A 16,047-nucleotide genomic window follows, 5' to 3' on the forward strand; every position below is an offset into this window, starting at 1 on the left:
AAATGAGATTAGAACCGAGTATGTACTAAATTGAGAACATTAGATGTATAAGAAAAAGAATAAAAACCACGGGCTAAGTAAACAACAGACGGAAACTGGAAGATGATGCCTGAAATGCCAATGACACAAAAGCGCGCAACGCCCTAATGTGTCCACGAAAGTACTTGATACGAGACTTCATGGACATGAAACGATTGATAAAACACACGTGACAAGGCCGATGAATGATATTAACACCGATGTTCTTTAGAATGAAATTCAAAATATACTGGTCAGGAGTGAAACTTCGGTCAATGAATGAAACCCATATTCCGAAGCGTACTCAGCACTAGGTTGGCTGCGGTTGCATCTGGACCTGGAAGGTATGCTGATGTTCATGCTGTGGTGCGGGTGGGGGAGGGGGCTGGCTCCGTTGCGGAATCGGAGGTCTGCGTTGTTGTCCTGGCATCCCGTGAACGGGGGACTCGGATGACATCGGGTGCTGCATCTGTTGTTGCATCGGAGATTGAAGATACGGCTGATGAGGGAGGGGCCGAGGGGGGTGGACAGGAGAACGGTGATGCATTTGCATGTGTGGCATAGAGAGCGGTTGGCCAGGCTGCTGCGCCAGGGATTGGCTATTCGGCAGATGAGAACCAGGTTGTGAAGACATGTGTTGATTCTGCGGCTGGTGCATGTGCTGGACTTGCGGCTGCCCAATATGTTGATTTGTCTGCGCTTGTGAGCCTTGATTCTGTTGGAACATGTGGAGGTTCTGCTGTTGCGGCAGAGACTGGCCAAGCATCTGCGGGGGTGTCAGACCAGGTCGCTTGTGCGCGTCTTCATCGATCGAAGAGGTTGTACGGTTCAATACTGTCGTTGTATCTGTGCCCTCGCCTAGTTGAGGGTTGACGTCTGCCTGTGTCTGATCTCCACTGGCCGCGGCCGCGGCTGCCGCCGCCGCCGCAGCGGCCACATCAGCCTTTCGAGGTCTCCCACGGGGTCGGCCCGTGCCAGGTGCCTTTGGTTTGGCCGAAGCTGGTTTCCTTGGTTTAGGCGGTGGTAAAGGTTGACCCGTTGCAGCTGCCCACGCAATTTGATCAGCCTTACGAGGCCGTCCACGTTTTCGCTTCAAAGGAGTCCCGTCCGGTCCCAGAATAGGCGTCCCCTTAGTTGTGGTGTTTGCGGAGCCTGGGGCAGTCGGTGTCATATTGGCAGTGAATGAAGCCTGTCCTGGTTGAGGTACTCCTGGAATAGACTCGCCGTTTTGGGCAGCCTGTGCGGCCTGTGCAGCAAGTCTGGCTGCAACTTCCTCCTTCCTAGGCCGTCCCCGACGACGCTTCGCAGGCGGAGTGGCAATCTGGTCACCCCCAACTGCGGCCCCGGCGGGCATGTGCCCTTGTCCGTTAGCCTGTGTGGGGATAGCGTTAGGAATGGCCGTGGGGGCATTTAGATGAGGCTGAGCATGAGGCTGGCCCTGGGTTTGAACAGGCTGGGCTTGGGCCGGAGCAGTCTTCTTAGGTTTCGATTTCTTCTTCGGCACAGGACTTGAGTCGTCACTCTTCATGACCGGGCTGTCTGTGACCGAAGGGACAACCGGCGCAGCTGACTGCGATGAAGGCACGGCAGCCGAATGCGGTCCCTGGTAATGCTGGAATTGAGCTTGGTGCGGAGGTGGCTGGAATTGCGTCTGCTGCTGGGAGAACTGCGTCTGGTGTGGGGTGTACTGATGTTGCGATTGAGCTTGATGCTGTTGATATTGAGATGGGTGGAACGGAGGCTGGGTGTGCTGAGAAAATGGTGACTGTTGTTGGTATGGGTTGTGTGCCTGAGTCTGTAATTTCTGCAACCTCTGCTGCTCCAATTGCTGCTTCTGCTGGTGCTCGAGCCGCTGCTGCTCCACCCGTTGCTGATGCTGTTTCTGATGCTCGAGCCTCTGTTGCTCTAGGCGTTGCTGCTGCTGCTGCTGTTCCAGTATCTTTTGCTCATCTAGCTTTTGCTGTTCCAACTCCTTCTGTTGCTCAAGCCTCTGCTGTTGTTCTAAGCGTTGCTGCTGTATTTGCTTTTGCTGTTCCATCCTTTGCTGCTGCTCAAGTCGTTGCTGCTGGAACTGCTGCTGTTGGATCTGCTGTTGTAACTGTTGGTGAGTCTGCTGAGGCGACTGCGGTTGTGATTGTGGCTGGGCCTGTCGCTGCTGATTCAAGGAGAACATAGACGGACTAGCCATAGACGGACTGGCCGATGTATGGCCATCCCTCTGTTGCATGCCTGCATGAGGTAGTCTGTTCATGCCCTGTTGTGGTGAAGCAACATTCATGGGATGTCCATGAGTGAGACCGGCCGTACCCGGTTGCGGCCGAAGGTGGGCCATTGGATTAAACCCACGCTGGAGGTTCTGTAGCCCCATGGGGTCGGGGCCGCGAGACATCAGATCCGGGGAGCTCTGCGCCGCAAACTGGCCCGGGAATTGGCCAAAACTGCTGCTGGTTGGGTACCCACCTAATGATCCCGATGTCGGGGTCATCTTGCGCATATCAGGAGATTGCGACGCAGCGAAGTTCTGTTGAGGTTGGCCCCGAAAAATTGGCTTGTTGGCTGGGAATGGACTGCCATGCTGTGGTAGTGGCGGCCCCGCACCTAGCAAAGGCGACTGGGCATGCTGACGTTGAGGCTGTGGACCCAACGGATGCTGGGGTTGGACACTTTGATGTTGCTGTTGTTGAGGCTGCTGCGGCTGTTGAGCGTGGAATGGGTGACCGCCGTAGTTCATCATTTTGACTCGATTTTAGAGATGCGCCGACCTTGGCCGTAAGCGGCAGAGAATGAAGTGATCCAAAAGGGGATCACAAAACATGCAAGGGCGAGGTCAAAATGATCGCGAGCCAACTTCAAAAAAAAAAAAAAGGGAAATGTAAAATACACAAGGGCAATTTTAACCAAGACTGTCACCGATGTCGCGCCAGCGCCGTTGATAATTTTATGCGGAGAATCGCCACCTGAGTCGCGCCGAGGCCGCGTGTTTGTTGTTCCTTGACAGCCTGAGGCCACAAGGCAACAAGGCAAAAAGCAACCGCGCAGTGACTTCCCAATTAGGACTAGCGGCTACGGAGACCGAGGCGAGTCAGTAAGCGCAGTTAGAGAAAATGAGTCGACGGTCGCTCAAAGGGACTTCAGGGGGGACCAGCTGAAGGGGATCCAGAGAGATAGCGAAGGTGACCCAAATCTATTTGCTATTGACCTTAACGGGATGTTAGGGCCTAACAAAAGTAGATTGGAGATGAAGTGGATGACGCTGGGCTGGAATCCTCGATGGCGAGGGAAAAAAACATTAAAAAATAAAATAAAAAATAAAATAAAAAAGAATTTGCGAAAAAAAAAACGGATTTTTCAGATTCTCCTCTCCACATCACGTGATAACACACATTACCACACCATAGTTAGGGAGATACCACATAGTCAAGTTACAACATAACTAACTAGTTATATCAAGTTATCATCGAACTTCTCCAGTTTGCACATTGGATCTGAACCGGCATTTCTCTCCTCAATTCATCAATATCATCCCTCACCACCTGGTCATTCGCTTATCTTCCATAATCCTAGCAAGGTATAGAAGTATAGAATCACACCATTCACAAGTACTACTACACAAAGTACGTGCTACCTGAAAAAAAATATAGAGAGAGACATCATGCTGCTTTCCCAACATCCTTGTCCTCCACTACCCGAAGATCTCCCAAACAGGGCGAAAAAAAAAAAAAAGAAAAACTTGAAACCAACCCCTTACAAAGTGCCAATACAGACAATGATCCACAATCAACCACAGATAGGGAGCGGATCTGCAAAATATTAACCGAGCACTATATTGTACATCTTGGATATCTTCGATCATATCTTTTCGAGGATATTCAACATTTTTCTTGAAGCTCTTTTTAATCTTTGCTATTCTGACGAGAGTAGTTCCTGCGTATGCGATGCGACCTATAGTTATCTGATAAGGGGGTTATACTATGTCGGATACCACTCCAAGGTATAGTTACTCGGGCGTAGCTCTCTACGACATACAATGTAAATATACAAAAATGATAACAATCTTAAACCCTACAGAATTTTATGTATACTGAGAAGAAATATAGACAATGAGTTGCTGAAATATGTTGTGAAAATCTAGTTCAGGGAACATCCCTGGATATATATATATCCGATATTCAAGGCAATTCCTGCACAGATTACAACCTTGTCTGCTCTGCCACAAGATAATCGTCCCATACTTTCTTGATGTCATTCTGATAAATGAAATCCTTATCTCCGTAAAGGAAAGAGTCAATCTTGGCTTGCAAAAAGACATCAAAATCCTTCTCCTGTGCTTGGAGTTGTTGCGTTTTATCACGTATTTCGTCTAGATGCTGATACCTGCGAAGGGTTGAAAAAGCATGGTCAGACACAAGCCATTTTGCGCATAATCTCAAGTCCAAACTTACATCTTGGCATAGTACGGAGCCCGGATTTGCTCAAAGATCTGGAGAGCGTCGCGCGCAGGATGAGAAGCAAACCGAGTAAACTCGAGCGCCCGTGCGAGGATCCAACCATCTTCCATGGCAAACGTCGCCCCAGAACCAAACGCGCCTGGAAGGCCATTAGCACATGACAATATGTCAAATCATAACATATAGACGTACCGGAAAGAGGGTGACTGGCATCTCCGATGAGGGCGACCTTACCCCAGTGGGTGATCTTGTCCAGACGAGGTCCAGCGAATGTCGCAAACTCCCGCCATTCTCCCTCAGTCACCGCGCTTACTGCGTCTCTTATTCTGTGGTCGAATTTCTTTGTTACATGTTAGCATTTGGTGGGCTCTTTTGTTCCTACGAGGTATGTCGTACCTCGACGCGCGATCCCACTTTCTCGTTGGTGGCAGGGATGCCCCAAAAGACTGTCTTCCCTGAGACTTCAGGCTCACGATAGGAGCGAACGGTGATTTCAAAATGCGGATCTTTAGTCTCTCCCTCATCATCCACATCGGAGAGATATACATGGCCATCTTCGCCCCACCACCATGACGTTGTAGTCGTGATGTCCGGGATATGAGCTAGATGAGACTTCGGAACAAGAACACGGAATGCACTGTTACCTGTAAAGCGAAGCTGATGATCAGGTAATAGGACCCTACGAACAACCTGTCTCACGAAATTACGTCAGTCACAAGTGCTAGTTCTAACATAGGAGGGTTGACGAACAGAGTGTAGCCCGTCTGCCCCAACGACAATGTCTGCGATCGCCTCCGTTTGATCCTGGAAGACCAAACGAACTCCGTGGTCCGAAATATTCTCCAAAGATACCACCTTCTTGTCAAATTGGATCAAACCCTCCGGTACTCGAGATAGGAGAGCTGACTGCAGTCGGGTTCTGCGAGCACGGATTGCTCCGCGAGAATCTGCAGCCGAATTTTCAGGATGTCGAGTGACGTTCAAGACCCTCCCCGTGTAGGCATTTCTTTCGGGAATTCAAAGTCAACATATGCACTAGGTAATACTGTTGTTAGAAAAGCACCGCTTACCTTTGGTGTGTATTGGCTTTAGAACCTCCCTCGACCCCGTCACTGGCTCCAAGTAAATCCAGAACTCTCCACGCATTCGTGCTCAGACTAATACCTGCCCCGGCCTCTCGGGGCTCTGTATTTTTCTCATACAGTGTCACCTTTAGGAATGGCAGTTCCGAGAGAGCAATCGCCGTTGCTAGCCCCCCGGGTCCACCACCAACGATAGCAATTGAAGTCAACGCCTGCCCGACCATATTTGCGAAATAATTTTAGGCTTGGATGTGCGTGTTTTGGAACTTCGTCTTGCTTATGTATCCGAAGCATCGCACCTTGTGGTCGGGCGTGGCCGGTAGATAACTACATCGCACGCCATACTGAGCTGTGAATGTGCCATGCCGCACTAGTCTGCTGTCAACCAATCCCACAACGAGGAACTAAACAGTCAGTAAATTCGGATAATCAGACCCCGCGGGTGATATGTCATGCAATACTTCGTTTCGGCACGTGCTGGTGCGTTGTTTCTTATCAGATGGGAGAGATAAGGATTAACAAAGAGAGGTCTATTATACGTCAAGTAAATATCCTCGGGGAAGAGAAGGTCACGTAGAAGCCAACACACCCAGCTTGCTAGTCATCTTAATATCCGCACTATGTAGCGATAATTAAAGGGTGGCTTCAGCCGAAGTACGCGGGCGCTTTGCAAGCATCAACCTAGCATCTTCAATACTTCTGTGGAGATTTACGAATTTTGTAAACCGGTAGGTAGAACATGGCTTTGGCCCGATGAGAGTGCGAAATTCCTGAATCTGTTCTAAGCCGAAGCTCCATATCAGGTCTTGTGCCAGTATGACTTATCATGGAAGTATAAAGAGGGGACAACCGCATAATATACATAATATACATGATTGCCACTAGCACGACCATGAACAAGACTTCACGAGCGGATCATCCAAGAGGAGCAGAACTAGGGAAACTGAGATCGACCAGGAGTCGGTGATATTTGCCTGCTGGCCTGCCTCGAAGTGATACCCTCAACCTTCTATGCCGATTTAAGACGGAACTAGACGAACGTGTTAGTTCTATCTATTTCAAATTATCACCAACGCCATGAATTATAGTCCCAGAACGCACATCAGCAAGCCGCATTCGAGACAAAGCTTGTTCTTTACATTCTCGATATGATAAGTGGGGTGTGATAACACGAGGATAAGTCATGTGGAGATGCATGGGGGTATTCTACGACACACGAAATTATCTTCCATTGGATGAAACAATATCACCACCATAACCTTCTTTCTAACCTTCTTTCTAGCTATACGTTGATTTTATCAATATAACTTGTGCTTACTTATAGTTGGAGAGGTCTGCTAACTGATTCTGCTGCCGATCTCAAAGGAGGACATGTCTAAATACGTAAACAATAGTGACGCCCTAAAGCACACAAAAGGTCGCTGAAACAAAAAAAGAGATATAGAAAGGCAAAAGATGAAGAAAAGAAAAAAAAGAGGAACTATCAACAAGAAGCATGAACCGGGGGTTTGGCCCCAGGAAGAAACCCATGAGATTTGAAGAAACGCCTGTCACGAATGGATACGAACGCCAAAAGCCCAGAAAATCCACTTCAGAAAAATAAAGTTAGTAAAAAGAGCCACACCGTCGAGTCAATTGATACGACTTACCACACAAAGAAGACTAATGTAGCTGTAATACCACCCAACGCCCGACTGCTCCCACTAGTTGACCCTGTAGTGCCCATGATAGTGATAATGAATAGTGCCAACCAAAACACAGTATCAATAATATTCAATATCATGTACGCCTTTGTGCTTGCCCATCGTTTGAGTCGATCCATATGAGTCGTCATTATTTGATACGCCATGAAAACGGCTGATTTGAGACACTTTGGTCATAGGTTAGTGGATCTCACACACGATATTAGAATATACTCGGGAAAGTAACTTACCACGGCAATTCCCCAAACATTAGTTCTTGTCTTCGGGGTGCCACTGTTGGCAATGCGTGCAATGATGAGAATTAAGACAATGAAGACCCAGGCCCCGATTAAGATGTGGAGTCGGAACTTGAGCACCGGGCTTCTTTCAATTGATAGGTCCATTGTTGTGATGTGTGAATCTTCTGTCGCTTTCTGAATTAATTGGCACCAGGGGGTTTAATGTGAGCACTGGTATGGGAGTCGATTCCGGGGATCTTGGATAAATCTTAGACTAGTCCTTGGTATCAGGAAAACGACTTCTTTAAATATTGGATTATACTTATTTAGGTCTCGTAATCGCTTAGAATGCATATTTCAGGCAGTAGAATTTAAGATAATTTAAGAATAATCATTGGGACCCTGACGAGGGCTAGTCTTGGCTCTACTTCGCATTCGTATTCTTACCTGTATAAAGAAATGATCCACCCGTAACAACAAAATGTAATGGATAAGACTTCTTTTCTTTCTATGTAGTTCATATTGTCTCCCAGTGACTGCCGAAAGAAAACTGTTGCTCAAAAATATATTTTCGGCTCGCTGTACCGATATAACTGAATTTGAAGAGTTTTTTAAGTGGCGTCCAAGGTGGCTATTTTCTACAGTCGATTTACCGTCAATTATTAGCTTTTTGGTGTACGATAACACTCCGATGTGTTTAACTAGATATTTTTCTTCGCTGTGTTATAGCTATATAGTTAATACTAAGCTATGAAAGTACCCCCGACAACGTGAATAATAGTACGTAGCACACATACTAGGCTTAACACTCGACTCCGAACAAACATTGTGTTAGTATACAAGACAAGTTGGCCTTGTTAGATACTTTGGTTGTTATATGGTTGTTAAACATTCACTTGGGCCTATTTTCAATGCCTCCACGTTGTGTATCTTATTTCCCAACGGATTAATTCGTTAAAATGAGCCTAGCAAGGTCACGTTCGGCAAATTGGACTCTGTCTTAGGAGAAGTTTCTGACAGAAATCTGACGTATTGAAATGTATGGACCTCAGGGCTGATATGGAGAACTCTGCATTTTCTACATAATAGAAACTGCTGTTTCTGTGCGGTTTATGACTAAGCTAGATTACATAATCTGTATCATCCCATGTATGCAACCTTGCAATTTGACACACCCCCCCAGCTCTTAAAGCCTACATTTTCCTGGCTTTCAAGAGCTGCCAAATCCTTTATTTTCTTCACTTCTTTTCTACTTCTTCTAGATAAATCAGATGCCTGATTTCTCTCATTCCAATCATCTCTCGGAAGAGATACTACTTCTGTCTTAGAAGCGCCTTTGTAAGTCCATCTGTAGGCATCGCTGCAGTTAGAACCTAGTCTATATTAACTCTGCCTATACTAACTTCCTACTTCATCTAGGATCGATTTATATCTATATACCGCAGCTTCGTATATATCGTCGATCCTTCCTTCGTTAATAGATCGACTGTCTACTAATTATCGTATATAATAGATAAGTAATGATCTAGTTAGAAGCCTAGTGTTTTAAGGACTCGACGCCACTATTAGACGGTTTTTCCGGCTTCTACTAGAGTAAGAAGCTCTGCCTTAGTTATCGACGTTATTACCGTCTTTTGCTTCGATACTTTCTAATCGATTAGACCGCTATATAACTTATAGATATAACCTTCCGAACTCTTCCTATCTTTATTATCTCCGAACGATATATCGCTTATAAATTTAACTAATTTTATAGCTAACTAGAGACCCTTTATTTCTTCTAAACCGAGGTTTTTATTTAGTAGAGAAGACTCCTTTTAGTTTAATTGTTCTCTAATACTATATTTAATAGCCTAGAACCTAGTTTTATAGAGATATTAAATCACTCGGTCGATAGTATCGATATACTTCGGACTAGGGTTTATTAGGAATTTAGCTAGTTTAGCTATAGCTTTAGCGGCATCTAGCCTAGAGATAGTAGTAGTATACTAGGCGGATCTAACTTTAGCTTAGTAGCTATAAATCTAGCTCGTAGTAGCTACTCCGTCGAATAGAAGAAGGGGTTTAATCCCCGTCCTTATACTTATTAGGGACCCTACCTTCCTAATAGTAATTAAGCTATACTTAGCTACTATACTTTCAATATAGCTATCTTAGTATAGCTAGAGTTTTATCTAATCTCTATTTCTAATAATACGGATATTTAAGAACTAGTTTGCTTCTAGTTCTTATAATTCCTATTACTTCTTAATATTATTATCTAGCTTAGCTACCTATTTAGTATAGTAAGGATCTAGATAGTTTATAATAATAATATCGTCTATATAGAAGAAGACGATAATACTATTCTTAATAAAAATATATAGATCTTCCGGCACTAGGGTAAGACCTAGCTTTACTAGTATCCTTATTGCTTCTTACTACTATAATCTTAGTAATATTCGTAAGCTATAGAGAGCTCTATAGAGTAGCTAGTATTATCCTTATACTTCGAATCCTTATAGGTATTTAGTATAAACCTTACTTTAGAGTACTAAGTTTAGGAATATATTAACTACGTCTCTCTATATTATATCGAGATTAAAAGCTACTACTAAGGTAAAGATTACTCTCGCTATTTTAATAGTTAGGATAGCTATCCTTTTCTCTTCTATCGATATCTATTAAAGATCACCTCTAACGTAGATTCTCGCTTTAAACTTCTCGAGAAATCTATCTATATCAAATTTATAGGTAAAGACCTATTTTAGAGATAGTACTTAGATTCCTCTTTGATTCGGAATTAGTACCTTAGTATAGGTCTCTTTCTTCTCTAGTATCTAGACTTCGAAACTTACCGCTACTATAAATCCTTCTCCGAACTAATACTTCTTGATCTATGCCTAGTTCTTTAGTAGCGGGGGAAGTTTATCTCAGTAAAGCTTCTTATCGAATCTTTTGCTTATGCTTATAGAGAAGGTATAAAGTAAGCTTAGTGGATTATTTTGATTGTTATCGAGAGATAGGTATGTAGTATAATCTAGATCCGTCCTTGGTCTCCTAGATCTACTGTCGGTGATGATATTTGATATATCGATATTACCTGATATATCTCTCGGCGCCGGTGCCGGTAAGTATATTATTTCCCTTTAAAGCTATCTTTTAATCTTTGTTTCGTTATCTGTCTTATCTTCTCCTAGTTCTACCCCCTTAGATTCGATTGATAGGATCTCGGTGATCTAATCTAACGTCGATATAGCTTCTCGATACGCCGGATTCGATAGAATCGATGGATTTAAGGATATAGAGGCTTGATTTGATAGTAATGATAATGATCTTGATAGTAGTAGAGAGGATGGTATATCTGGGAAGCTTCCTAGTAGGCCTCTCTGTGGATTTGTTTGCTCTCCTATTTTTTGCTCTTTTGTTTGCTCTCTTGGTCTGATTATTGACTGTAGGGTAGGCAATCTAGCTGCTTCCTTTCTAATCTGTAGTAGGGTTCTCTGCCTAACCTCTTCTTTATCTTTATCATTTCTATCAACTTAATTATTAGCTGTATCAACTATATTATTAGTTGTATTAGCTGTATTAACTGTATTATTTCTAGCTTGTTTAGTATACTTAGTTTTATTATATAGTGCTATCCTAGCTATCGATCTAGGCATCTCTATCTAGGTGCTAATCTTAGCCTATATTTTATTATTAGTAAGTACCTATAGCTAGTTGTCCTAGATGCTTAGTCTATCTATTATAGTACTAATAGTATCTTCTTCCTTAGGTATCGACGTCGATTTCGAATACCTCCTTAATTTATCGAAAACGGTATCTCTAACAACGTCGACCCTTCTATTGCGGCCTTTGTAGGGGAACTATATCTTATATAAGTTCTTAGAGATATACCCTATAAGATATCCTATCTCTACTCTAGGTGCTATCTTATCCGACTATACTCTCTTAATGATTCTCGAGTACGTTAGATAGCTATATAACCTTATATTTAAAAGGTTGATCTCTTAGTAATAGATACTATTTAGTACGGTATACTTTATTAGTTCTTTTTAAGGTATAATCTATTAATCTCTAATCTTTATTAGAGTCCTATTAAGGATATATACTGCTATATATATTGCCTCTAGCTATAGGTTCTTAGGGAGATCTATATTATTAATTAGAACTCTAGTAGTTCTTACTACTATCCTCTTAGATCTCTCGGTAGGACTATTTATTTCCGGTAAGCTAGGTAGCGAATACTTAATTATATATCCCTCGGCTTCTATTATTATTTTAACCTCGAGACCCGTACTCCGCTTATTATTATAGTAGAATACTCTAATCTCGATCTTTAGCTAGTTCTTAACTAATACTAGGAACTTCCTAATAACTATTTAGTATTCACTTTTCTTAGTATATATAAAGACAAAGTAGTACTTAATACTATCGAGGTAAAAATACGTTATTTAGATATATCTATTATAAGTAGTTTGATTCTATACTAGATCGAAGTAGATACGTCTAAATATACTATATACTTAGCCTATTTTCCGGCGAGAGATTTGCTTCGGGGTATCTACTGTAAGAATATACTGTTTTCAGGTGTAAGGCCTGTCAACCGGGTAAGATACGTTGGCTTAGGAGGAGGGAACAAAGGTGTATTGGGCTGTGTGTGCTAAGACTAATTCTTGCTAGAATTCAGGGGTCCCGGGGGGACCTAAGATTAAAAGGAAATGTGCGTGCTAAGGCTCGGCACCGATCAGGTGACGAACCCCGTACGATTTATATACGTATTAGAAACTTCTATGAATATATATATCGCCTAAGTTCCTATTTTACCTTTAAAAGGACCTTTATCCTTTATAATTATTTCCCCTTCTCCTACGAGGATATCTATATCCGAAATAGATTATAGCTATAAAGTATCGGGGAGATATCGGTAGTACTTCTATAATAAAAGAGCTATAATTAAAATAGTTCTAAATCTTTATCTAATCTTTCTATATCTTTATAGTATTAGGGCTATATAGCTATAGATATATTTATAGTAGAGAACTCTAATTTTCTAACTATCCTCGATATTTAGTACCTATTTTACTATACCTACTATTTATAGAAATCGAATCTATTTAAAAAATATATAATATATAAGCTATCTTCGCTCGATAATTATTTATTTTACCCTCGGAATAAGCGCGGTTCCGTTTTCTATTTAGTATTTCTTATATAAGACTAACTCTAAAAAATACTAGTAATATAATTAATAGAAATCGATATATAAACCTTTATTAAAGAGAATATAGAGAGATCGCGTCGAATTAATCGCGATTCTAGAGTAGGTAGCCTAGTACTAGTTACCTATAAATAGATATTATATATAAGATATAGTATACCTCTAGAAGATAAGTAAAGGGGTTATTAATTTAGCTAAAGACTTCGATATTACCTATAAAGCGTATAAATCCGATTATAGGTTTTCGGATAAAGACTAGAAGGATTTTATAAAAGCCGAGATAAGTTCTTAGAAATTATACGTCCTAGTAATAATTCGCTAACGACCTATTTTAGTATTATAGCTATCTCGCTAGTCGTTATATAATATATCTAAACCCTATTCCGCGTTCTTTTATTTCTTCGATAGAAGAGTAGTAGAAACGGTTCTATACTAAAGTAGGATAATATCTCTAAGTAGGAGATAATAGTTTTATTATTTAGATCTAGGGTAAGTATAATCTTTTAGTAGTAATCTAAAATATATATATCGGATATTTTAATCCTATAGTATTAGGCGTTATTCTAAGGGACTTAATAAAGAATCTAATAGATTCTTTTCCTATTCTATTTTTCGAATTATAGGCGAGGAGGTTACGTATTAGCGTTATTTTAGATTTTAGTTTTTAGTAGGTAGTAGATAGAAATAGAAGGTATAACTTATATTTTTAGATTTAATCTATAGTTTCCTATTTTATATAGAATCCGATCTAGATCTTATCGCGTTAATAATCTTTAATTTATTTTCTTTTTATAATTCTCTATCTTCTCGCTTCTTTAGATTTACGTTCCTTTACTTCTTTATTACTATTTTATAGGTTAATTATAATTATACCTCCTATCTATTATTTATTATATAAACTACGCTCTCTAATTTTACGCTAGTATATCTAGTATATAATATACCTATATATTTTTATATACGAGTAGATAGATACTAATTCGGTATCTCTTCGACCTTTTATTATCCGCTATTTCGCTAAAATATATAATAAGAAAAATTATTAATACTATAATAAGTTATATAAGCCTTATAAGATAGTAAGTATTCTAGATTACTCTAGTAAGGATTTAGTACTAAATTATACTAATCTCGCTTAAGTTCCTAAGGATATCGAGGGGAACCGCTATAAACTTTCGGCGTACTTATTATAGGTTTAGGACTTTTAGATAAATATTAATAATAGCTTTAGCGAAGATATTAAGTCTAATATTAATAACTAGGATACCGCGATTATATTACGGCTACCTTATAAGCTAGTTATTAGCGTAATAGCGTACGTTCGGTATCTTATCGCGAGCTTTAATAGTTTTATAAAGTCTTACTATCGTACCTACTCTCTTTCTAATATTTATATATCTTAGGTAAAGTATTTTCTTTTATATCTTCGGGATTTTATTTTAACCTATTCCTAGGCTACTAGAAATACTTATTCTTAGTAGATATCCGACTATAGTTTATTAGTAATTCCTTTATTATCCGTTCTTATTACCGCTACTAAGTATAAGAAACTTATAAATAAAGCTAGTTACTATCCTTATCTATATATAGCCGAGGAGTTAGCGTATAGCTAGTATATTAAGATAGTCGCTTTCTAGAAGGATATATATAAATTAGTCTAGGCTACTTAGGATAATTTCTAGGTATTTAATACTATAGGATAATTTTTAGAGATATACCTAGTTACGTTTCCTCTAGACTTATAGATATAACGGGCTAGTTTTAGTTCTAATTCGGCGGCTACGGCTATCCTTAGGTTTTCTTCTTTTTTAGAGTTTTTTAATATTTTAATATAATTTTTAGCGTATTTACTATTACGCTTTCGGATATCTATTAATTATATTTTAATAATTAGCTATACTACTTTACTAGGTAGTATAGTTCGTCTTCGAACTAATAGTAATCCTTAATCTCTTCGACCTCCTATTTATTATTATCCGCTAGTTCTAATAATAGTAATTATTCTAATTCGCCCTCTCGTTAGTATTATAGCTAAAGTAAGGAGATAGGGAAAACGTTATAGATCGCTATATATTAGCTAGGAAGTAGGAGGCGATACGCCTATTTTCTAATATATTTAAAGATTCTAAAAGATCTGATCTATTAAGATAATAGCTTTTTTATAGTACCCTCTTTTAATCGTAGGTTTTTTATTAATAGGGCTACTAGATCGTTCTTCTTAAATATTATTTCTTTATAATACTTATTATAATAAAATACCTATATTTCGGTTACTATTCTTTATACTTTTTATAGCTTTTCGCGAAGCTCTATAAGCTTTTAAATTCTTACTAAAGCTACTAGTACCTCCCTCTTAATACTACCGTCCTCGGTATATATTTAGAAGTTTAGATTAAATCCTAATAAGACTTAGAACGGCGATATTCTAGTTATTATATTAATAGTATTATTATAGGCGAATTCCGCGGTATATAAAAGTATAGGCTATATCTTCTATTACTTATTAATAAAATACTAAAGGTAGTATTTAAGCGTTTAGTTTATCCTTTTTATTTAACTATCGGTCTAGGGGTAAAACGCTATCGAATATCTTAGTTTTATCTAGAATATATAGTATAATTTTAACTAAAACCTACTTATAAAAACTAATCTCCGATTAGATATAATACTATTTAGTAGTCCGAATTATAGTTTAATATTTTAATAGAATAGCTCGGCTAATTCTAAAGCGTCTATTATAGTCGAAACTAGGAAGAAAAGGTATTATTTCGAAAAATAGTTTATAACTACTAAAATTATATTAATTATCCTTCCTTTCTAGATCGATTAAAATAAGCCTATAATAAAGTCTATTAATAATTCGGTAAAAAGCTAGAAAGGAATCGGTAGTAATTCGAGCTTACTAAAAGGGCGATATCTTAGTGTTTAGGCGGTTTAATATACTATATAAGATTTTACGTATTTTTTTACGTCTTTTTATAGATTAATCTAATAAAAATCTCTTCTAAGAAGTTCTTTAGTCCTTACTCTCCTAAAATAGCCTATAATAGGGTTATTATAATATATTATTATTAATTTTTAATAGATATCCTCCTTTTTTAGTATATATAAATATCCTTAGTACCTAAGATATCCTAAGGCGTTAACTAACTAGTCTTTATTATTAGGTTTTTAGGCCGATATATTATCTTTCCGATAGATCGTTTCTAGATTATCTAACTAAAGTTTTCCTATCTATTCGAGAGTATCTATAATAATAGTTATACTTATAGACTAGATTACTATAGTATCTTTTAGATCGAATAAAATATCTAATTTATTATATAGCTCTCTCTATTTAGACTATAGATCTATATTAGTATTAATATATTTTAC

The 16,047-nt window shown here is 39.6% G+C and overlaps 3 protein-coding genes across 3 annotated transcripts; all 3 read right to left on the reverse strand.

The window, feature by feature from the left end:
* Positions 1 to 328: 328 nt before the first annotated feature.
* On the reverse strand, positions 329 to 2,752 carry N7516_009333 (uncharacterized protein; the record flags this gene model as incomplete). Its single annotated transcript, XM_057222052.1, has 1 exon — positions 329 to 2,752. One exon carries the CDS (start codon positions 2,750 to 2,752, stop codon positions 329 to 331), a length of 2,424 nt encoding a protein of 807 aa, XP_057072324.1.
* A 1,456-nt stretch (positions 2,753 to 4,208) lies between these two features.
* N7516_009334 (uncharacterized protein) lies at positions 4,209 to 5,772 on the reverse strand (the record flags this gene model as incomplete). The annotated part of the gene is made up of 6 exons (XM_057222053.1): positions 4,209 to 4,392; positions 4,461 to 4,605; positions 4,659 to 4,806; positions 4,863 to 5,156; positions 5,217 to 5,472; positions 5,537 to 5,772. 6 exons carry the CDS (start codon positions 5,770 to 5,772, stop codon positions 4,209 to 4,211), a joined length of 1,263 nt encoding a protein of 420 aa, XP_057072325.1.
* A 1,259-nt stretch (positions 5,773 to 7,031) lies between these two features.
* N7516_009335 (uncharacterized protein) lies at positions 7,032 to 7,634 on the reverse strand (the record flags this gene model as incomplete). Its single annotated transcript, XM_057222054.1, has 3 exons — positions 7,032 to 7,137; positions 7,198 to 7,418; positions 7,482 to 7,634. 3 exons carry the CDS (start codon positions 7,632 to 7,634, stop codon positions 7,032 to 7,034), a joined length of 480 nt encoding a protein of 159 aa, XP_057072326.1.
* Positions 7,635 to 16,047: the final 8,413 nt, after the last annotated feature.

Source organism: Penicillium verrucosum (genome assembly GCF_028828655.1).
Source record: "Penicillium verrucosum strain IBT 35672 chromosome Unknown utg000003l_segment0_segment0, whole genome shotgun sequence".
NCBI classification, from domain to species: Eukaryota; Fungi; Ascomycota; class Eurotiomycetes; order Eurotiales; family Aspergillaceae; genus Penicillium; species Penicillium verrucosum.